General features: G+C 56.6%; 1 protein-coding gene and 1 long non-coding RNA gene across 8 annotated transcripts in view; one reads left to right on the forward strand and one right to left on the reverse strand.

Moving 5' to 3' along the window:
- Positions 1–22,444, reverse strand: part of RPRD2 (regulation of nuclear pre-mRNA domain containing 2) — a 32,574-nt gene that overhangs the window by 2,750 nt on the left and 7,380 nt on the right. For 3 of the 7 annotated variants that reach the window (XR_014028107.1, XR_014028108.1, XR_014028109.1), the window contains 10 exons: positions 22,239–22,339; positions 21,736–21,813; positions 21,149–21,201; positions 20,776–20,902; positions 20,429–20,604; positions 19,819–20,116; positions 19,128–19,427; positions 18,659–18,862; positions 14,940–18,362; positions 8,268–8,390 (listed from right to left, as the gene is read on the reverse strand). Coding sequence is in view for 3 of the 7 variants with exons in the window: in XM_081340576.1 (XP_081196702.1) it covers positions 15,673–18,362; positions 18,659–18,862; positions 19,128–19,427; positions 19,819–20,116; positions 20,429–20,604; positions 20,776–20,902; positions 21,149–21,201; positions 21,736–21,813; positions 22,239–22,339 (4,027 nt within the window). In the remaining 4 variants the exon portion in view is untranslated. Of the gene's footprint in view, positions 1–799; positions 901–1,783; positions 1,862–2,224; positions 2,363–2,514; positions 2,678–2,834; positions 3,002–3,173; positions 3,273–3,770; positions 3,918–4,592; positions 4,672–5,188; positions 5,254–6,745; positions 6,864–7,492; positions 7,618–7,915; positions 8,040–8,199; positions 8,391–12,473; positions 18,363–18,658; positions 18,863–19,127; positions 19,428–19,818; positions 20,117–20,428; positions 20,605–20,775; positions 20,903–21,148; positions 21,202–21,735; positions 21,814–22,238; positions 22,340–22,444 lie in introns of those variants that run through there. The other 4 variants (XM_081340577.1, XM_081340578.1, XR_014028106.1 and 1 more) reach the window with 4 other exon arrangements.
- LOC308675441 lies at positions 531–7,254 on the forward strand. The gene is made up of 3 exons (XR_014028121.1): positions 531–627; positions 5,882–6,061; positions 6,688–7,254. It is a non-coding gene; the product is annotated as an uncharacterized lncRNA (long non-coding RNA).

Consider the following 22,444-nt stretch of genomic DNA (forward strand, 5'->3'; position numbering starts at 1 on the left):
AAGGCCCTGTTTCTATTCACAAAGAGCAGCAGAAGCCGAGATGGGCATGCAGACCGCTGGCATTGGACCCAGATCTGGCCCTCTCAGCTCGCCCCTCGTGCTGAAAGGCCTGGGGGGGGGCTGAGACGGAGTTTGGCTCAAAGGTCCGTCCTGCAATTCAGCCCAAATTTGAATGTTTTTAAAATGACCCACTGCAGCCCTTCGGAAGAGCAACTCTGGGCCTTGGGGTGCCGCACTGGGGGGCTCCTGGCTTGCCTGACTGGCGTGGCACAGAGCCCAGCTGGTGCCACCCCTTGGCCTCTGCCTTTCCTTCCCTGGGATTCCCCTCGGCGGTCACGGGCCACAGAGGCCGAGGGAAGGGAAAAGGGGAACTCGGGCTCCGCGGCCCCCCCTGACGGAAGCGCCGGCCTCTCCTGCATCGGCGAGGCCCCGCAAGCGTCACGCACAGCTCCTGCGGTCGCGGCCGGATTGTCTGCTGGAGCAAAGGGCTGAGCTGGCGTTGAGATCATCTTTCCTTCTTTTTTGAAAAAAGGAGAAGGCCCCACCGATTTGACGAAACAGGACATTTCTTCCGAGCCTGGATGCCCGTCGTGCAATTTGCCCCAAGCCCTGAAGTTTGGAGTCTGCGTAAGTCAACTTTTGTTCTTCGTTTTTGGAGGGGTAGCCAAAAATATGGGAATAAGAAAAAAACTGGATTTGGGGCTGAAGGGAGGGGCTGCTCTGCAGGGGAGGGAGCCTCAGCGCCGGGAGGGGTCCCCAAGTTTTCCCAGCCTGGGCCTTGCGAGGGAGGGGCCCTCACCCCTTGAAGGAGAGGTCAAAGCGAAGCGGCATCTGGAAGTCCAGCTGGATGGTGGCACACTGGTGGTATCGCCCCAAAGCGTCCTGGATCTGAATGTCCACCTGCGGAGGCGGAGAGGAAGAGGCACCACTGACTTTACTTTGCTCGCAGGAGCTCCACCGGTTGGACTGTGAGGAGACCGGCAGCTAAGGTGGGGGAAAAACCACGGAAAAGTTTGTCCCGCATTCTCCCCCCCCCCCCGAGGATTGGGCCCTCCGACTCCTGAACTTTGCTGCCGCCGCTAAGCCAGATGAGACAGGAGGCGGCATCCGGGCATCGGAGGGCAGCCCTGAAGAAGCCTCTTCCCTCACGGCTACTGAAGCAACACAAGCTGAACTGGGTGGAGAATCAGGGCCGAACTTTGCGTATTACCTGGCGCAGGAGGCTCTGGGGCTCCGGAATCCAGGTGTCGAAATCCAGGTGTGCAATTCATGCCTACTTAGGAGGCGCCATTTCTTTTAACTGCTCTGTTCAAAGGTGCCCCCCCCTTTGGCCCCTTGCTGCCCTTCTAGCCGGCAAAGTCACCACTCAGGGATTTACAAGACCGAGATCACTCAGAGTCACCCCGTAAACCTGGGGGGGGGGCAGAGCAGGCCAGGGGGGCCATGCCCAGAGCATAAACAGTTCGGTGGTGACGGCCTGGCCGGTGATTCATGCCTGAAGCGGCTTTCTCCGAAGCCTGTCCGGGCCTGTCCAAAAGGGGCAGCAGGGCGAGGCAGTGGCGAAAAAGGCAAAGGCGATTTCCCATTCGCAATCCCAAAAGCAGGGGCTGTTTTGGCTGCCTTTCTCCCCCTTCCCACCTTTTTCCTGGGGTGGTGGTGGTGGAGGAGGAGCCCTCGTCTGGGAGTCACCTGTTAAAATATCCCCACCTAGGCAAAATGACCCCTAGGAAGGCCTCCCTCTCCTGATTCTCGCTGGCCCTAAGCCCTTCTGGCCCCGACTGACCTTGGGCCCGTAGAAGGCGCCATCCCCGGGGTTCAGCTCCCATGGCCAGCCAAAGTCCTGGAGGCTCTTTTCCAGCAGCTGGGAGAAAGAGGGAGCAGTTAGGAGCCTCCTCAAGGCAGGCAGGCTCTCCTGAACCCGGCCCGGGTGCTGGGTGCCGAGTGCGGGGAGGCATGAAAGGCCCGTCCGTGGCAGCCCAGAAGCTCCCTTGATGAGCCAAAGGACCCACCTTAAAAGGAGACGGACCCGCCTGCAGAGCGGCTGTGCCAGCGTCAGGGAGGGCACTTTCACGGGAAGCGGAGACCGAGGCCCCTCAAGCCTGCCCTCGGCGCACTGGCTCCCTGCCCCGGCAGCTGGACTGGAGGAAGACCCCTGGGCCCCTCCCCCTCAAAGGGGGGACTCCCTGCTAGGAAGGGAGGGTGACGCTGCAGGCACCAACCTCACCTGCTCGGCTTGGTCCCAGAGGAGGGGGTCCCCGAGAAAGTGCTCGGGACGGGTGGAGAGGAAGAAGCGGAAGGTGAATCCGAAGACGGAGTAAATGGCCTGCAGGAAATCCAGGCAGCCGCTGATCTCGCCCTCCAGCTGCATTGGGAAGGGGGGAGGGGACTCTCAAGGGTTTGCCTGGGTAATTCCCTCCCACTTGGGCACCAGGCGTGCCAGCCCCGCATTGCTCGGCAGGCCGGGCTAAAGCTCTCGGTTCAGCCACGCTGGCATCCCCTGGCCAGCCTCCCCACCTGATCCATGGAGCAGAAGATGTGGGCATCGTCCTGCTGGAAGCGCCGGACCCGCGTCAGCCCCGTCAGGGCCCCCGAGGATTCGTTGCGGTGGAGCACCCCGAAGTCAGCCAGCCGCAGGGGCAGCTCCCGCCAGGATCGGGGCCGGTGGCCAAACATGAGGCTGTCAAAAGAGGGACGATCTCAGCCCCCAGAAGGAACCGCCTCATCGTTCCCCGATTCCGGAAGCCGGTGGGATCTCCAGTCCTCCCAGGGGTCTGGATTTGTGTCTGGATCTTAAACCTCCCCCGCATCCCCCCTCCCCCCGGAAAGAACCTCACCAGTGGCCAGGACAGTTCATGGGCTTGAGGGCAAACATCTGGTCTTCCACGGGGAAGGAGAACATGTTCTCTCCGTAGTGCTGCCAGTGACCAGAGACTTCCCACAGCTTCACGTTGAACATGTTGGGGGTGATTACTTCGGAGAAGCCCCGCTGGCGGTACTCGCTCTGGGAAGAAACGCAGAGCGACAAGAGCCAGATCCCTCTTTAATCCAGCGGGGAAGAGGAGGGGAGGCACCAGCCAAGCCCTCCCCTGCTCCCTCCACCAGGCTGGGCGTCATCTTATTATCCCACCTAGGGCGGTTCTGTTGTATCTTGTCCCATCCCACACAACGCACACCTTGATGAAGTCCATGAGGGTGGTGTAGACGTGGGTCCCTTTGGGGAGGAAGAAGCAGCTCCCGGGACTCAGCGGGTGGAAGAAGAAAAGCTGCTGATCCTGCGCAGAAATCGGAAGGACGAAGCGGCTGACCTGGGGGGCTCCTTGCGGGAGAGTTTAATTTCCAAACTTCGCCACTGAGAGAGCAGGCAGGAACAGAGCCCAGCCAGATTACACTCCCACCCCCCGCTCAACGTCCACCCTAAATTCAGTCCCACGAGCACCCGGACTGGGGAAAGCCACTTCCTGCAATCAAGGAACGTTATGGAAACTCCCCCTTTTCGCTTGAAGACGCCATCCCAAGTTTCTGGTCCTTATGTGCTAGAGAGCTCAGGAAAGGGGAAGGGCTATTCTTCCAAGATTTCAGCTGCGTGGGAATTGCGATCCTGTGCAAAACCACCCCGGATGGTCCACGAGGCACTGAAGACTGCAAAGAGGGGCACGGCCAGAGTTTCTCCGTGGCCCAGGGAGTCATTCCCCGTGGAGGCCACCTTGGGCACGGCCAGGGGCTTCGGGGTGAGGGAGCAAGAGGGTGAGGCCTGCGCCACGGGCGCCCACCTTTCCAATGCGCCGGTGGTCCCGCTGGGCAGCCTGTTCCTGGGCGCGCTCCCAGGCGGCCAACTGCTGGGCGCTCGGGAAGGAGATGCCATAGATGCGCTGCAGGGGCTCTCCGGAGGGCTCTGCTTGCCAGGAGCTGGCGGCCTTCTGCAAAGGAAGACGAGGGCGGGGGGCACCTTTGAGGGGGCTTTGAGGCCGGCCTGCCCTCTTGGCTTCATCAGCTGCGCTGCCAGCCCCAGATTTACCCCCCCAGCACAGTCCCCCAAGTGCATTCTCCGGGAGGATGGGGAAAGGCCCAGTCTCAATTGGAGAGACTACAATTCCCATCGTTCTGCTTCGGCATGGGGAAAGCCACTCGAGACAAGAGGCTACCCAGATTGCAGAGAGCAAGGAGGAAAGTCCTGCCTCTTTACAAGCCCCCAGGAGTTGCTCTTGAGTAAACCGGTCTCAGCGATATTGGAAGGGTTCGTGCCAAGGTCTCAAAATTGGTCACTTTTAAGAATTGTGGACTTCAACTCCCCAAATCCCCCAGCCAGCCATGTAACTGGTTGACGAATTCTGGGAGTTGAAGTCCACAAGTCTTAAATTAGCCAAGTTTGGAGACTCCTGGACTAGGAAACTAAATGTATTCTTATTTATTAAGCGTTTTAAATGGCCTGACAGCTGAAGCTCTCTGGACTGTTTACAAAACCAGGTGACTTTTTCCTACACTTTTAAACTAAATTCCCTTTCCAACTCGGAAGGGCCTGAAACATTTCAACCATCTGCCCGGCACGTGATGGCAAACCACTCGGATACTTTCGTCCCGGAGGGGGTGCAAACCTTGAGGAGTTTCAGGGCTCGGACCTCCCCGCTGTGCCGGAGATGGGGCCCCTGGCAGAGGTCGACTAACGTCCCGCACCTAGGCAGAGAAAAGAGGAAGCAGGATCAGGCCACGCAGAAGGCAGGCCAGCTGAGTTCCTCGACGGTTTGCTGCAATACACACAACAGCTTCTGTTGCAAAATTCACGAGAATAACAGCTGTCATTGAAAAATAAGTCATCCAAGCACTGCTCAGGTTTCTAGCCCTCATGAGCACATGAAGAAACACGCTGATACCCTGGCAGAATTGGCTAAATATACGCCAGAGTGTTTCTAGATATGCAGGGCAGGGTTGCAAGGTGGAGGGAACACCGATGCCCATCAGCCTCTCCAGGGTCCATCCATAATTTTCTGATGATATCCCTAGAAGGGCAAAACTGCAAAGCAACAGGCCTGTCGGGAACCCCAGCAAGCGAGCCGATCCAGAGAGGAAGCCAAACAGAGGCCGAAGAGGGCCAGGGAAACCCTCTGGAGTGGCAGATCTGGGGAGGGGCCACTGGGGAGGCAGCCACACCCTCCCCTCCCCACTGCCACGGCTTCAGGTAGGCCTGGCTCACCTGTACACCGTGGCAGTCGGAGATGTCACCCGCCGGCCGATGATATCCAATTTGAACCGGTTGTGCTGAAAGGCAGGAAGAGAAGCCGATCCACATCTGGGGGGAACATTTACGACCCCTCCCCATTCGCTCATTTTATAAACAGAAATCCTCTCCACTCCCTCAGAGGCGGCAAGGCTGACTCGCCCCGTTTCCTCCCTTTCCATCCCAGCCCAGGCCCTTTTTCCTTTCCTTTTTCCCAGCCCCGGGCCCACTCCTCACCAAGATAGGTTAGCGGCCTGAGGCCAAAGTCCAGGGTAAACATGGCTGGGATAAATAGCAAACCCTCCCCAACTTTGAAGAAGGACGACCCCCTTTGGGGCAAACCTGGCTTGTAAATTGTCTAAAAATGATCAGAACAGCCTGAGAAACGCACCGGACCCTGCTGTGTTTTAAGGAAACGACCACTTTGGAAAAACCACAGACACTGAAATAAATCACAGTTAGCAACCTCACTCTGCTTCAACCTCTTGCCAAAGGTTTTCAGGGGCTTGGGAACTCCCTGCCACTAGAGGTGAGGTCCGATCCTTCTTCATCGCCCTTGTGCGGGAAAGACATTACGATTGACACAAAGGTCTAAAATTAGGCCATTTGGGCTGCCAAAGTAGGTTACAATTAACTGCTGCATTGTTTTTCATTGTGCCTTAATTGCAGGTTTACCTTCGCTCTGTGATAATTCAGCAGCTATTTTTATTACCGCCGGTCATCGTAAGCAGCATTGCGGTTGTGGACGGAGGCACCAGGGATGATTTGTAAAAAAACAACTAAATAAAACTTGCAAAGCAATTCTCTGACTCAACCCATGAAAAATGCTGGCTCATCTGCAGACTGTGGGTAAGTCACCCTTGGCAGCAAAGCTGTTTTGGCCGTAAACAATCCTGCTCGTTCAGATTATCGCCCTCTTTCACCCAACTTCCTGTTTCCCCAAACAGCCAGCCAGCCAGCTCTGCAGCAACTGGCACTTGAGGTATACTGCTCTTGATCACGGAGGCTCTACTGAGGACACCGTGACTAAGAACTGCTTGAGGAAGCTGCTCTTCCAGAGCTCAAGCCCTCCTCACATCCTGTAGCGGCCAAGCGGCTTTGTTCCCGTTTCAAAAAATGTGTCAGCCGTGAAAACCTTGAGCAACCAGTTCCTCTGCTCGACCCAGACCTGTTAATTTACGGGATTAAAATTTGGGCTGGGAAATCCCAGTGGGGAAGCAGCAGCCGTTGGCGGTGGCACCGTCAAAGGATTTGAAATCCGTCCGTTAAAGCAGAGAAGAGCCTCAATGTGGGAGGGCGGGAATCTCAAATTCTGAAGCCCCCCAAAATGGGCAGAATCGCCTCGCCCGGTGGCTGCCCCCAGTTTAAGAACCTCCATCTTGGTTCAAAAAAACCCCCACAACAGTGAATGCAAAACCTGACCTCTGCTGATGCCAGCCCAAGCCTGAGGCTGTTTTTCGTTCCCCCACCTCTAGCCTCTGAGGGAGATGGACTACAACTCCCATCAGGAGCCCCAGATTGATGGGACCCTACCTTGAAGAGCTCCAGCAGATCCTCCCGGGAAACCTCCAGCCGCTCAAAAGGCAGCCGGGCCGCGATGGTGGCTTTGCAGAGCCCTTCCAGGGCCGGGAGGTCTTTACTGGACACCTTCCTGGAATGGGAAGATGGGGGGGGGGGAATTGAGCCACGAAGGGAAGAGTTTTCTCGACCGCAATATGGAAGCCGTTCCTCCTCCTCTTTGCCAGAGTCTTTGGGTGGCTTCTTGGGGATCTCCCGGTGGTCCCCTATTCAAGTCAGCCAACGCTGCCACCTGCTGGACTCTTCCACCAACCAATCAAGAAGCAGTGAGAAACCACACCCACCTCACAGCACAACCTGTGAGGACACCTAGTGGGCATTAAAGGCACGACAGGCTCCCTCAATGATGCGAATGGCACCAGAGGGGCTGCCCTCCCCCCTTCTGTGGGGCACAGGAGTCAGTTCAGTGGGGGGCACTGACATGGCAGAAAACCCTGGCCCACTTTGTCATGCCAACTTCACCCTGAAGAGAAGGGCAAAGAAAAGGCTGGCAAGATGTGCAAAGGAGTAAGGATTACACAATTTCCATGCCTTTTATTTACAAAATCCTGCAGCCAGAAAGGGTCCCTGAGGCCATCTAGACCAACCCCTGCTCAGTGCAGAACACAGAGCAAAAGCATCTCCTCAAAGGCAGTGAGCAAAGCGACCCCACCTCCTCTCGGCGCCAGTAAAGTCCCGCCAACCGCCCGGGCTCCCACCTACCGTTCCTCATCCAAATACAGGTCATAGAAGAAGCCCTGCTCGGTGCTGGGCCCGTGGCACAGCAGGGCACCATAGAAGTGCTCGGCAGCCTCGCCCAGGAGGTGGGCGCTGGAATGCCAGAACAGCTGGGAAGAAATTCAGGGAGAGAGGGGGAGGGTTGGGGACCTGATCAGAATTGGCCTTCTGAGCTACCCTTTGCCCAGAGAGAACTAGGGAAGGACATGGGGGCAACACTGGGCCACCTCCGTCCACAGAGACATACTGCTTTCTTGGAAGCTCAGCTGGAAAAGGACCCCACTTTCTCCCCCCTGGGGGGGGAAGAAGCCCTTGGCAGACTGAAGTGCTGCTAGCTGAAGACTGAGCCCGCAACCCCCACCCCTTTTTCTCTTCCCCAAAGAAATCTGCTCCTCCCTTGCTCCTCACCTCTTGTCCGGCCTTGGAATCAAAACCCACAAATTCCACAGTGGCATCCCCCTCCAGAGGACGATCCAAGTCGTAAAGGCTTCCGTTCACCCGTGCCGTCACCACGGCCTTGGCCAGACTCTGACTGGGGGACAAGGGGGAGTTTAGATTTATTTTGATCAATGAATGATTAAAAAAAAACATTTGCCCAGAATAAATAAATGCCACTCCATGAGGAAATGTATTTGGGGGATCTATTTTTAGGAAACATTTTGCAAAGACCTGCTTCCTTGTTTAAGAGTCACCTGATCTGCAAGGCCAGCTGATAAGGGGTGGTAGTCCACGATTCGCACTCGATGCTCCGGCCGCCTGGCAAGGAAACCAGGATTGGCCGTTTCTCCCGGAGGGTTTGCTCAGCCTGGCGCTCGTCTGCCACAGCTTTCAGCCTCTCGTAAAAGGCCAGGCGCTCTGCCACTTGGGAGGGTACAGCTGCTGTCTAAGGAGGGAAAGAGAGAGCAGAGGGGCACGCGGTGAGACCCACGATAGGAAGAGGAAGATCAGGCACAAGTTGGCATAAAGAGCGGAACTGCTACATGCCACCACCACCACCCCCGTTTCCCAGAATATGCCTTGTGGGGGAGCCCTGCATCTGCATGCACGCACAGGCTAAAAACGACCCTTAAAAATCCAGACAGCCTACAGGTCCAGCTTTCCCAGTTGAATGCCTGCCTGTCACCTCCTAAAAAAAGCAGGTGGGGGCGGTGGGAGCTCCGCAAACTAAACAGCGAACCGAGACACACTTGAGAATCTAAAGCACAGAAATTGCACGGGGAGCAGCATTGCTCTGCACCCCGAAACAAAGTGATGGATAAAGCGCAACCACCCAGAAAGGCAGCAGACCGTGTATTCCCTGCGGAGGCCGCCACTCCTCGCCCAGATCTTCTCCCAGACGCGAAGGAGCCGCATTTCTCGGGAAACCCGTTTCGAGTCCCGCGTTCCCAAGTGCAAAAAACACAAAAAAGCTGCGGGTGCTTCCCGGGGCGACCAGGACACGCGACAGCAAACCAGGCAGGGAGTGGGCGTGGCCCACCCTGTGCAAAGAGGAAGAGAACGCGGATTGGTCGCGCAGCCGACCAATAGGACCTCGCGCGCGCCAGCCCCGGAAGGAGGGACGCTCTTGTTTTCTTCCCCCTCCTGCAACAAAAGCCAGAGGAAACAAAAGTTCCGGCTTCATTTGAAGCAATAGCAAAGGCTCGGTCTGGCTGTCGCCTCCCGCCCCCGCCAAAAAATATATTTTTAGGCGATTTATGACGCCCTCAACACCGCCCCGAAAGTGCTTTAACTTATTTAGGCTAAAGAGTTTTCCACTGGGAGAAAAGGGATCTTGCCGCAAAAGGCTAAACTGAAGCCTGTGCGCCCTTTAGACTCTTCCCCTTTTGAGGAGGGGGGGGGAGAAAAATTAGTCAAGGCACAACTTCCTTCCCTCTCTTGACCTCCACCAGTTGCAATCATCAGGATTCAGCCCCGACTTCTTATCAGTGCTGGCTTCTTATTGCCCTGCTTTCTCCTTTATTATATTAAAGCCCATGCAAAAAAGAGCTACCCCTTTCAGGCTTGTTCTAAAGATCCCTGACAAGTGACCGTCCCCCCCCCCCCACGACCCCACGTCTGCCCCGGGACAGATCTCAGCTCAACAGGGCCCTCCCTGCAGAATGGGGCGTTGGTTGCAATTGCTTTCTTGGGGCCCAGGCCTTAGGTGCTCAAACGCTTTTCTAAATAAACAGATAAATAAGAGGAAAAAACGGAATTGGTGAGGTGAACCAGTCCATCCATTGAGCCACCACTTTACTCCCAGTCTATCACAAAGAAGAGAGCTCCTTCAATGGGCCTTTGGAGACAAGACTCAACTAGAAACCATCACAACAGCATCTTCTTTCCCTTATTCACTGCAAACTGGCAAGGGCAAATGGACAAAGTAATAATCTTAATATGAGGTGGGGAGACCAGTCAATAAACTAGAAAAAAAAAGGAAAACGCAGAGGTAACTTGCACAAGCAGACCCAGGAATGACAGCCTTGATATGAAGCAGAGATCCTGTTGGCATTACAAATCCATTCACACAATCAAAGGAGATAGTGGGAAAAAAGGCGAGCCTACGTAGATGTGGAGGCTGCTAGATCTTCCTACTCACACATTTGTGCCAGAAATTACACAATTTACACAAAATCAAGCTAATTGCATTGCAGCCCTGGGTGCTGCGTGCACACACCCTAGATTGGCGGCCGCTACAAAACCTCTGCACGCCAAGTCACAGCCAAGCAATTCCCAAAGCGCCCCCATCAAAACACCCAACTCAGCCTCTCAAGGCACTGCCACAAGGCATCACTTCTGTCCCCCCCTTCCCATCCGCCCCCCTCCCAACATAAAGGAAGCCCCTCGGTTACAATCCTTGCCTTGAATCCCATCTGCAATCCATCTCTAAAAAGGAGCCCTTTGCTTTTTCTCAGCCACAACCCACACACCTGCAGAGGGGAGACAGGTCAGCCCAGGGCTTTGGCATGCATTCACGCCCAACTCTGGTCTACGGGAATGAGGTGCCACGGCCTGCTCCCTCCAAGCAAGCCTAACGTTGCCCTGAGATTTCTCCCAACTTCCTTGGTTCTCCTCCAAGTCCAAGGTTTCCATTTACACTTTTTGTTACCTTTGCAGATCAGTAGAAAATGCTACCAAATTGTGCTCAAAATTGTAGCTTTCATGGCCTTCAGCAACAATTCCACCCCATCATTTTCTCCTGCACTGCAGGTCCTGGCTTCACACAATAGGCTCCCCCTTCAGTTAATGTGAACACAGGCTGTGTTCCCACAACACATTAAGCCAGGAAAACATCCAGTCCCTTAAAACTAACCCAGGTCAGCTAATGGCATCAACTCGCTCACTGGAGCTTTTGCACATTATAGCAACTTTCTGGAAGTAGCAGAATTATTTTGAGCTCCTCCGGGGAATCTTGTCTTTGGCCAATCAAAATGGAAGCAGCCCCAGCAATAGAGCTGAACATAGCACACACACGGGGCGCTCGAAGTTAAATGTGCTTAGCCAGTTTCCTTTCAAGTCCTAGGCAGCTTTCCAGAGCCTGTCTTCAAGGAAGCTGAGGAACAAGCATTAACAGCCATCAGCCTCCTGGCTTTGCCCACTCCGAGGTGGAAAATAAGAGGCCAAGCAACCTCTAAGAGCTAATCCGTGATCCTGTCCCGAAGGTGCTTTTGAAAAGCACCTTCGGGAGAACTGTGACCTGGATGATTGAGAATCACCACAGGCGTCCTGCATCCTGGTTGCAACCTACCCAGATCACCACCCCTGGGACCCGTTTTCCATTCTTAGTCAATTCCATGCCCGAAATTAAAAGCCTTCAATGGCTTTCACCACTTGGTTCTGCACCGTGGCTGCAGAAAAAGCGCAGTGGAGATTGCGCTGCTTCCTCGGCTGTCCTCAAAGGGTCTGTACTTTTGGGGGCGTTTTCCACAAGTAACGAGCTACACTTTTGACTACCACAAGGACCTGGAGAATTCTATGGGCGACTTCCATATTCCCGGTACCGTCTCTCTGGCTGTTCGTATTTGAGTGCCTGAAATGGGGGCGGGGGGAGGAGCATGGGAAAGGAATCCAGTTAAGAGGGATTCCTGGGTCCCCCCCAAAGCCATCCAAGGAGGGCAGAAAAGGGTGCAGGGTTACATGTTCGGGTGGAATCTGCAGCCTCAGAGCGTGATCTCGAAAACAGCTCTCAACACAGAAAAGGACTGATGAAAAGGCACAACACACAACTATCTCGAGGCATTTTTCGGCCTTGAACTAGAAACATGGGGCTGTTGTGTTGCAAATCCAGATGAGTAAGCGATTCACCTTCCTGCCACAGCCCCAATTATTTTAAATCAAGTGCCTATTTTCCTGTCTGAATTTTTGAGTTTCCCTTAAAAGGCGGCAGACTCGGCACCAGAACAACCCCTCCATGAAGGCCCAAATATGCAAACCATAACAAGCCAATGTTACACACAACTGCAACCCAGCGTACACACCTCCCACGCCCCCAGCTCGTTCCTGGCGCTTGGGAGCAGACGGACGTGGTCACAGCTTGCAACCCACCTATTTCCTCACTCATTATGTGTTATATAACCATCTTATGCGGGTGGGGGGTTTATTTTGGCTGGGTTTTGCTTTCCTTCCACCCAAGAGCCGAGCATTGGGCCCCTTCTACCCCATCATGTTTTTGTTCTTAAGGATACAGTTTTTAGTAAATAAATTAAAAAGTAATAAATAACAGCAACATAGTTGAAACAGAAAAGGCTAAGGAAGGTAAGAACAAGAGGCAAGCGAGCTGGCCTGCATTTTGGACATAGATTCAGAAGCCTTTGAGGCCGCCCGGCTGGGGAAAAAAACATTTCAAGTTATTGCAACATCCAAACACAAAGCACAGCTGCAATTGACCTGCACAGGCAGGATCAGTTCCTGGACAGCCTTATAACCGACCTCGGGAACCACAGGCAACAGGAAGGCTGCCCCTTAGGCTCTATGAATGGAGGCCACACCAGGTCAAGAACACTTTATTAGTATACAGTACAAAAATAAGGGAAGGCAGAGGCGATCAGGGCTCGCTTCGCTCCTAAGCCTCCTTCCAAACTATGGACCAAGTGCAGAAATCAGGAGTCTAAACTTCCTGGGAGACGTATCCGTGGACCTTGTGGCGGTGGACCAACCACGCGTCTTCCTTCCGGGGTGGTGGCTCTCTGCTTTGCCTCACAGCCACTTCGCGCCTCTGCGGGTCTGCTCAGGCCACTCTCCAGCCACGGGGCGGGGGGGGCGCCTTGCGCACCTACTGGAGACCTGCGGGAGGGCTTACTTACAAGAAGAATATCAAAACCTTCAAACTAGTCATTTTATTAAATGTATTCATGTACAATGCAGAGACTGCTGTTTCCCACAAAGCTTCTCGAGTCTCCCTCCCCATTTCTCCCCCCCCCCCACACACAAGAAAACACTGGAAAGTAAGTCAAGCCAACACAATACCCAGCTCTTTAAACAGGCACAAAAAGAAAAAAGCACAGCAATGGCATTTACAGCGTTTTCCAAAGGGCAGCAAAGCCTGGGTTTGCTCATTCTCTGAACTATCGCCCCCCCCCACCCACCCCCGGTTTGAAGATTGCACTGCAGGCACATTTCTCTGCCCTGCTGATGTCCAAGACCGCCCCCCCCAAATGTGATCTCCATAAAACCTTCCTTGAAAGCTCGTCTCTGATGGGCTCAAACGCTGCTGCTGGGCCCAACCCCCTGCCCCTCGGCCAGAAGCGCCGGCGGTTCTCTGCCCCTCCAGCTCCCCCCCACACACACACACACCTTGCCTGGCCACACCTGAAGTGAAATACAAAGGGAACAGCGAAGCAAAGACAAAACAAGCCACACCAGGAAGGGTCCTCCTTCCAAAGAAACTTGGTTTGTCTTGCTGCTCTGCACACGTATGTACATTTGCTTGCTGCCTGTTCGTTAACTGTGGATTATTTAAAGTGGAAGCGCCGAATCAGAGGCCAAAAGAAAGCAACAAAAGGAAAAAAGGAGGAGAAGAAAATACTTGGTAAATTATTTTGTCTTTTTTACCGGCTATCAGCTTTTTCCATTCTACTCCTGCCAATTGCTCAAAAGTTCCGGTATCTTTGGTGGCGATTTTAAGAACCAGGAGCCCTTTGGACCTCCCTGTTGCCCCCACAGCACCCCGGGACTAACCCAACCCGAGTCACGAGAACCCACCATGCCCCAAAGATCCACAAAACTGCCAAGAGAAAGAGGGTCCAAAATAAGGGGCACCACAAGGAGAGCTTTTGCTCACCTGGCACAAGGCCGTTGGCATCCAGAAGCCAAGATGCCGTGAAGAGAGGGGGGCTGTTGGGACCCACAGAGGAAATCCCCTTAGCCTCGATGATGAGTTATATGCAGCGTGACTTTCTCCCCCCCCTGCCCACCCCACCCAAAGCCCCCAGAACTAAAGCTGAAGCTTATATGGGGAGGGCAGGAGTCATGCAGTAAAGCAGAGCTACGCAGACCAGCTGCTTTTCTTGAGCTTTCCAGAAACTAAAGACAGCGATCAGAGCCTTCCCCCACCACCAGACCCCCCTACCCTAGGAGGGGGTGGGTACTAAGCACTGGTTCGACAGACAGGTAAAATTAGCTTAGGACTCAAGCTGTTTTCTACTACGAACCTCAAAACATTTACATATAAATAACAATCCCTTACTGCCATGGGAAACCAGACTTTCAGCGGGTTCAATTCTTCCAGATGCTTGGCTTAGCAGAACCAACTGCAAAATACTGGCTACGGGAAGCTGACTTCATACAAGGAGAAACAAAGAGAAAACTGCTTTTTTCAAGAAAAAAAAGTCAATCTAAGAATTGCTCAGGCTTACAACAGAAAAAAGTGTGTGCCTACATAAATCCAGGAACTCTGAAATCCACTCAGTGTATCAAAATTGTTCATCTTTTTGTAAACACCAGTGCTGAAATACAGGTGCACTGTGGCACAAATGAACTATATTGTTTTTTTTTAAAAAAAAAATACCGGGTTCCTGTTGATTTAAAGGGAAAGGGAAAAGTTACAGTGTTAAGAGAATTCGAGGTTTGTTTTTTTTCACAAAGAAAGAAAGAAAATCAAAAGCAGAGGAGAAAAGCTCTTTTAAAACGAAGCGAAGAGCCAAACCAATTTATCTCCCTGCCTTTTGAGGGGAACGGCCGGTGGGTGGAACTTCCACACAAACACACCCGGGTGTGCACACAAACACACCTTCTTTTCAGAGAAGACAAGACTTGCTACCTGCACACAACAGCTTTAGAGGAGATGCTTCTTGGTCCCACGTAAAGAGATTCCTTGGGGATCTGGGCTCATTCCCAATCACCAGCCCCCTCCTAACATTTCTGGAGGTGAAGGAGCAACAGAGTTCGGGGTTCGCCTCAAAGGACCTTCCCTGCGCTGCCCTCCCCCCCCTTCAGCTCCCACAAGCCCTCTCACCCCAGGAAAAGGCAGAGGAGGGTCTGGCTACCGCCCATCTTCCAGACCGGTCTCCTGTCTCCAGAGCCAGGCAAAAGCAAATGAGTCCATCAGAGAATTCTGGTCCTCAGTGATCAGAGACGTGCGTGAGAACGCTTAAAAACCTAAAAGACTGCAAAAAAAGAAAGATTAGCTGGAGAGACAGATGGGCAGAGCCTCCTGCGATGGCCCCAGCGAAGACGAGGGAGGGGGCCAAAGAAACAGCAGCAGCAGAACCAACAAGAGGGAAACGGAGGCAGGATGAGAAGAGGGGCGAAAGGGGATGGGGGGGCTCCCTTCCTGTGGACTGCTTACTTGAACATTTACAGAGAGGGACCCTTGCTTAAATCCCACTTTCTGTAGGAGCTCCAATTTTAAAAAGAAATCCCATTTTAATTTAATTTAGTCACTTTGGAAAGCTTTTATTTTCAACAACCACTTTAACTTTTAAAATTACTCTTGCAGGAATAAAAAACAAAAATGCAAGCTTCCTTCCCCCTCTATGGAGGCCAATCACGGAGGAAAAGAAAGTCAAGAAACGAACAGAACAAAATATATATCTCTCTCTATATATATGTATATCTATATATATATTGCGGCAGAGGACCTCTCTCCAGCCGCGGGGCCCTTTCGGTCTGGGAAGGGGGCCGAAGTGAGAGGGGCCCCCGGAGCGCCTCCTGCACAGCTCGAGACTCGAGTTCGGACACCCCTTCGCTCAGTACCTGGGAGGGAAGAAGGGGCGTTTGGGGAGGAAGAAGGGGGGGCCCCGGGCGAAGGGAGGCCGGGGCCTTTTCAGGCTGTTAAAGGGGTCTCGGTTTAAGAAGAATTCCCGGGGCCTAAAATCCGGCCGCTGGTTCCTCAGCCCCAGCCCACCTCGGTTTGTGCCGTTCCGCTGAGCGGGCACCGAGGAGCCCACGGAGAGGCCGGAGCCCAGGCCTTCTCGAGCCCGGCCGAGGGGCTGGCCGCTGTGATCGCACTGAGGCTGGGCCCCCGGATCCCGGGGGGCTCCTGGCGGCAGGCTAAAATGCTCCTTCATCGTTCCTTGGTGCAGGGCCCCGTGCTCGGAGGCCATGGGGGGAGCCGGGAAGGGGAGGCCGAGGTCTCCGGGAGGGGGCGGAGGGCTAGAGAACGGAGGGATCCCCCCATGTTCCACTGGGAGAGGAGGGGGCGGCTGGGGGGGGAACGGCACCCCACTCCGTTCGAGAGGCGGGGGCGGGGGAGGAGGCACCCCGTGAGGCAAGGTCAGTGGGGAGGACGCCTCCTTCGAGAAGGGGCCGGCGTGATCCCCCGCTGGCATCCGTGGCGGGGGCACCGAATGATCCCTCGCAAAGAGGCCGCTGAGCTCCTTGGGTGGAAGTGAATGAGGGCCCGAGGGGGGTGGACCCAGCTGGTCTCTGGGGAAGGAAGCCCCATGCTCCAGGGAGGGCGGTGGGACGTGGCGGTCAAAGGGGGCGGCGAAGCCCCCGGCTCGGAAGTTGCCGACGCTCTCCTGGAACGAGCCCAGTCGGTCCTTGTACTGGCTCTGGAAACTTGACACGCCCCCAGCGCCCCCACCGGACCCCAGGGGGGCCATCTCCGTCGCGCCCGAGGGGCCGTGGTCGAAGGAGCTGCCTGCACCGCTCATCTCGAACCAGCCTGCTCGGGTGGCCTCTCGCCCGTGCCCTCGGCCGCCCTTCCCCAGGACGCGGATGGATTCCACCGTCTGGATGGGCTCCCCGGACATCCCCCGGACGGCCGTGTTGTGGTAGCCCAAGGTCTCGATGGGCGCCCCCTTCTCCTCGGTGCTGTCGGGCAGGTCTAAGCAGGAGGAGGAGACCCTGGTCTCGATCCGGAAGTGCTCCTCCGGCGGCTTCTGCGGCTCCCCCCCTCCCGGAGAAAGGCCGGGGAGGTCGCTGGCGCCCCCCTTGGGCCCCTGGCCGAAGTGCTTGCCCTCCTCGGAGGGCTTCCGGGAGGCGTTTTTAAGCATATTCTTGAACTCCATGGTTGAGGTGGCCGAGATGGCCGAGAGGACAGACGTCTCCGCATTCGAGGTCGGCAGCCGGCCGGTGGGGCTCACGAGGGCATTTTGAGGAGAGAAAAGGGACCTCTGGGGAGCCACATGGGGGGAGTCGGGGTACGGCTTCTGGAGCAGCCCCGAGTGCGGCGGCTGCACGGACTGGGGCAGGCTGCTGTGGTTGGAATCCGGTGGGAAGAAGGCGTCGTTCTTGCTGGGCGTGGGGGAGGCGTCCGAGCCGGAGTCGTTTCCCCGCAGACCGTAGGTGCCGTAGATTCCCGAGGAGGAGAGGGGGTCGCAGCTGTCGCTCTGGTCGTGGAGAGACTGGCCAGGCTGGCCGAAAGGGGCCTTCAGGCCGAACCCCGAGGGCCTCTGCCGGTAGCTGGACATGACCGCTGGGTATTCCGAGGGCTCGGAGAGCTTCCCCGGCTTGAGGATGGACTTGGCCGGCTGCTTCTCCAGGTTCATCAGGGCGGAGGGCGGGGGGCCGGGGTAGTCGAAGTCGCGGTAGTCTTCGTCCTCCTGGAAGGAGGTGTCGGGGTAGAACTTCTCCTGGGGGGAGTCCATCAGCGAGGAAGGCAGCTCCATCCCCTCCGGGGCCGGCTTGTACATCCCGCCCGGGGAGTCCCGGCTCAGCCCAAAAGGCCGGTAGGCGGAGTTGGGCAGCTCCTGCGGGTAGCTGTCGTCCCGGCTCTGGAGGGGCGACCGGGTGCTGCTGGGGGTGGAAGAGCCGGGGCTGATGATCTTCGACAGCAGGGACATGGTGTCCACGTTGCTGGAGGACGGCTTGTCCATCATCTCGTCCTGCGTGGGCGTCCCGCTCCGCTCGTCGCGCACCGGAGTGCCGTCTATGCTATCCATGGAAGTGCTGGTGGGCCCTCGGCTGAAATCCGGAGAGGAGGAGGGGTGGCTCTCGGGCGGCAGGCCGGAGGAGCCCAGCCCGCTCAGGATGGGGATGTTCAGGTTCAGGCCGCTGAAGCCCGGATTCCCCTTCAGGAAATTATGGATCTTCATCTCCAGACTGGGCGAAGTTGGCTCCAGCTCCACCTTGGTCTCCGAGACCTCCGAAGACTGAGGGGTCGGGGTCTCCGCCAACCGGAGGGAGGGGCTGGGGGCCTGGGCGCCGGCAAAGCCCAGGGAGTTGATGGGGGGCTTGAAGCTGGACCCGGACAGCCCGGGGCCTTGTCCAGCGGGCATCTTGTGGACCGAGGTGGAAGACACCTCGGCCGAAGAGGAGGAGTTCGGAGAATAGCTGAGGCTGTGCGGCATGAAGGGCTGCGTGGTGGACAACACGATCCTCCCCTTCCCAGAAGCCACCGGGGTGTTTGTGGGGGCCGGGGATGTGCTCTGGGGGGCCGTCTCGCTGGGCTGGCCCGAGTTTCCAGCAACGCTCTGAAGAAACGAGGACAAACCTGACAGAGAAGAGAAGGGCGTTAATCGGATATTTAAAGTAATACAGGCAGTCTTCAATTTACCACAGGGGTAATGGCCTCGGCCCACCACAGCCGTAAAACAATTCAGGATGGGGCAGTTTTGCTGAAAACCAGGACCAAATGCCGTCACGTGACCGGGGGGAAGGGCTGCGATTTGCCTGGTGCGGCCCTTGTTTAATCATGCACAGAGAGACCCACAGAACAGAACGTGGGCTCCCTGGGGGAGGAGCTCGCAGGCCCCCTCTGGAGCCAGCTCTGGCGGGGCGACAGCTTACCTTGCAGGCCCGGGGCGGCCTGGGCCTGGCTCTTGGAGAGCGCGGACAGGATGCTCTCCGGGGTGATCTCCACTTTAGAGAGGATGCTGGCCAAGGGGCTGGGCGAGGCCGCCAGAGGTCCCGTGGCCGGAGCCTTCAAGCCGCCCATGAGACTGGTGGGGCTCGTTGGGGTGCTGGGGGAAGGCCTGGAGGCAGGACTGACCCCTGGAGGGAGAGACGGGTGCAGAGGTGAGCCGAAGGCTCCCCGTCCAGGAAGAGCCGGGGGTACGGCTGGCAGGAAGGCAGCGAACCGGACCCCGGAGCAAGCGCTGGGGCTTCGCGGCTCTTCCCTCCCATCCCCCGCCAGTCTGCCCTTTCACCTGTTCTCTCCTGGCAGGCTCTTTCTGTTCGAAGCGGCGCCCCTCTCCATCCAGACAACTGCCCGGGGACCCCCAGCCATCCCCCCTCCCGGCTGCTAGCGCTCACTCACCTGTGTTCTTCATGACGGACGTCAGACTGCTGAGGATGGAGCTGATCTTGGCCAGGTCCACGTTGGCTAGGTTTGGCAACGCCAGAGCCGGCGACGGAGGAAGAGGGGCCTGGCTTGCCGGCTTGGGGGCCGGAGGAGTGACAGTGGGGGGCACCAGCACGGGTGCAGCTGCCGGGGGCGCTCCAGAGGTTGCAGCAGCTGCTGGGGTGGCCGCCGCCAGCGGGGAAGCCCTGGGGACGCTCTCGGCCATCTTGGCAGGGGCCGGAGTTGAAGCCGCTGGTTTCTCTTGCCTCTCTTCCACTAATCCAGAAGACCCCAAAGGCAGTCGTTAAGCCCTGCCTGGCAGCCTGCCAATCAAACCCCACCCCACCCCCCACCCCCACAGCAGTGGGACCTTGAGCCAGTTAAGAGTGTGGACCCGGAGTGCAGGGTGGGAGAAAGCGGCAACCAGTCTATAAAGCGCTTCCTGGCCAGAGACAATACGCCCCCCCCACCCGTGTGGCTCTGGGACACAGAAGCAGGCTGATGTTTTGCAGCTGGAAAGACCAAACCCGGGAGAGCCTTCGTTGCCCCCCATTTACATTCGTCTAGCAACCTCCGCCTTGTGCCTTCAGTGGGGGGCCCTCCTGGACCCCTCCCCCCTCAACCGGCCCCATTTCCCACCTGACTCCTCCCACTCCGGGGACCCTACCAATAATTTTGGGGGCCTCGTCTTCCACATCGGAGAGCTCCATGTCCTCCACATCCCGATTGTCTGTGGCGAGCTCTGGGGAGGGAGACTTCCCCGCCGATGCCCCTGCCGACGCCTTGGGCGAGGGGGTGGCATCTTCTTCCCCCATCCCTGGGAATGGGGACTCGGAGCCCGTGGGGGAGGGGGCGTCCATGCTTGGCGAGGGGACGGGCGACTCCTCGGGGTCAGGCAGGGTGGCCTTAAGCTGGTCCAGTTTCTTCTTGAGGTTGCTGACTCTGTTGGCGAAGGTCTTGTAGGCCTGGCAGAGGGAAGCAGGGGAGAGTCAGCAAGAGACGAGGCCTGGCGAAGAGGGCTGAGAGGGGAACCGGGAGGAGGAGGGCCCACGTCTCTGGTGCCCCTCGAAGGCGGCCCAAAGCAGGCACACAACCACACCAGCTGCACAGGAAGGCCGGCTGTTCGGGTCCGCTTTCGTTGCTAGCCTGACGGAAGAGGAGGAACCCTGACGGGCCGGACGTGTGTGTGTGTGTTTGTGTGTTCCTGTAGACTCACATTGGCCACCACCTTGACCTCCTTGTGGTGTGTGTGTGTGTGTGTGTTCCTGTAGACTCACATTGGCCACCACCTTGACCTCCTTGTACTGGGCTTCGTAGAAGATGCCCGCGTTCTCCAGCACTTCCGTCAGCGAAGGGCCGTCCTTCACCTGCTTGTCCAGGCTGTTCACGAACTCCTCCAGCTTGGCGCTGGCCTCCTCAAACTCCTTAGAGAACTTCTTCCCTCCGGTTTTGTCTGAAAGGCCGAGAGAGGCACAACTGGGGTGAAAGCGAAGCCAGAGAACAGGGCAGCGCCTCTGCCACAACGGCTGAGTTAAGCCACAGGGCGCAAGGTAGAAACCAGCCCCCCCCCCAGGCCAGATTCCGCCGGAGGGTCTGGCGCGTCGCTCCGTCTTGGCCAACTCACCTTTCAAGCATTTCAGGGTCTCTGTGCTGCAAACGTCCACCCGCATGGTGGACAGCTGCTTCTCCTTCAGCTCGATCTGCTCTTCCGAGTGCTTGTGAGAGAGGAGCTCGTCCACCAGCGACTGCGGCTGCAGGAGGGGAATCGAGAGCCACTGAGGCTGGGCACCGGGGAGGGAGGCGCCAGGACAGGGCCGGCCCCTCCTGCAAGGGCTGCACCAACCTCCCGCCTTGACTGCGGGCCACAGGGGAGGCAAGGTTTTCCCGGAGAAGGAAGAGGCTCGGCCGGAGCTCCCCTCCTCTGCCCGCCATCCCAGGACCTCCTGCCCTCCGATTCCCAAAGCCAGCTGAGCCAATCGCTTCGTTGCTGGGCTTACCCGAAACTCTGCCACAATCTTGGATTTTAATGCCGCCTTCGGGTTGGTAGAGGCTGGCAAAGGAAATAAGAAGCACCTCGTTTAGAGAAGGCCCCCCCCAAACTGTCCCCAGCACTTCCGCCTCGGCCCACCCCTCTTCTCCATCCCGGGAGGTGACCCCGGCCTCCCCTCGGGGGGGGGGAAGGGGTCGTTCTGCCTGCAGGGCTGAGGCAGGCACCGGGTGGGGGCCCAGCGCTCCTTCCGGGGAGGCGAGTAAAGTGGAGGCCGAGGAGCTTCATCGCTGACCGGCGCTAAGCGGCTTCCTCGGCAGCCCGTCCTGAGGGCGAGGAACAGAGGCCTTCCCCGTCTGCCGTGGGCCTTCCTCTTCTGCTAGCCTGCCGCGGCTGGACAGGGCAGCACGGCTGCCGGGTGAGGGACTTGCAGCCGGCAAAGGCTGATCCGACGAGCTGTTCTCCCGAGGATGATAAACGGGGGTGGGAAGGGGGTGTCCGCCCCCTGGAAGCTTCTAGAGGGGCCATTCTAGGCCCCCCCTGCAAGGAGGGCACCGGCCCCCACATTCAGACACTTCGTATGTGCGATTTCCTTACTTTGAGATTTCTTCCAAGACTTAGTTGGCTGTTTGCTCTGAGTTTCTTTCTGCTGCTTCTGGGATTTGAAAGTGGAACCTGGAAAACATTGTTTTCTGTTCTGTACTCTGGGGCGTCTCACAGGGGAAACTGCCTGGAAGGTTCCAGGGAGGCCTTTCTGCTTTAACTTCACGAGCTGCTCCCCAAATGAACGTAGACGGAGCACAACAGTAAAAAGGGAAAATTCCCAGTGTTTCCCCTCCAAAACACAAATGGAGAAAGGGCTGGGAGGAGAACCGGAATAAACTCAATGCGGTTTTCAACTCTTCAAGAGGACAAACATTAAGGACAAAGCAGAGTTTCAGCCAACAGTGCAAGAAGACAAGAATTTTGAGCTTTCTCCCTCCTGTTTGCCCTCTTTTGCCTCAATGCCAAGCATCCCTGACTCAGTCCGTCTGGCTTGTGTACGCACGGACAAAACACACAACAGGCCAAGGAAAAAAGGGAAATGTAGGGGAACTTACTTAAAGCTTCCTTTAGAACGGCAATGGTTTCCTCTGGATACACATTTCTGTCTTCCCATATTTTGAAAATCCTCTCTATAGACTTGGAGACGGAGGGATCTCTACAAGCAAGAGAGAAAAGGCTGGCTGAGTTTGTATGCCTCGCGTCCCTTCTGCTTAGGCAGGAACCCAAAGAGTTTCCCCCTGAGAGCGATTCCACCTCCGGA

Source organism: Vipera berus (genome assembly GCF_964194415.1).
Source record: "Vipera berus genome assembly, chromosome: 16".
In the NCBI taxonomy this organism is placed as follows: domain Eukaryota; kingdom Metazoa; phylum Chordata; class Lepidosauria; order Squamata; family Viperidae; genus Vipera; species Vipera berus.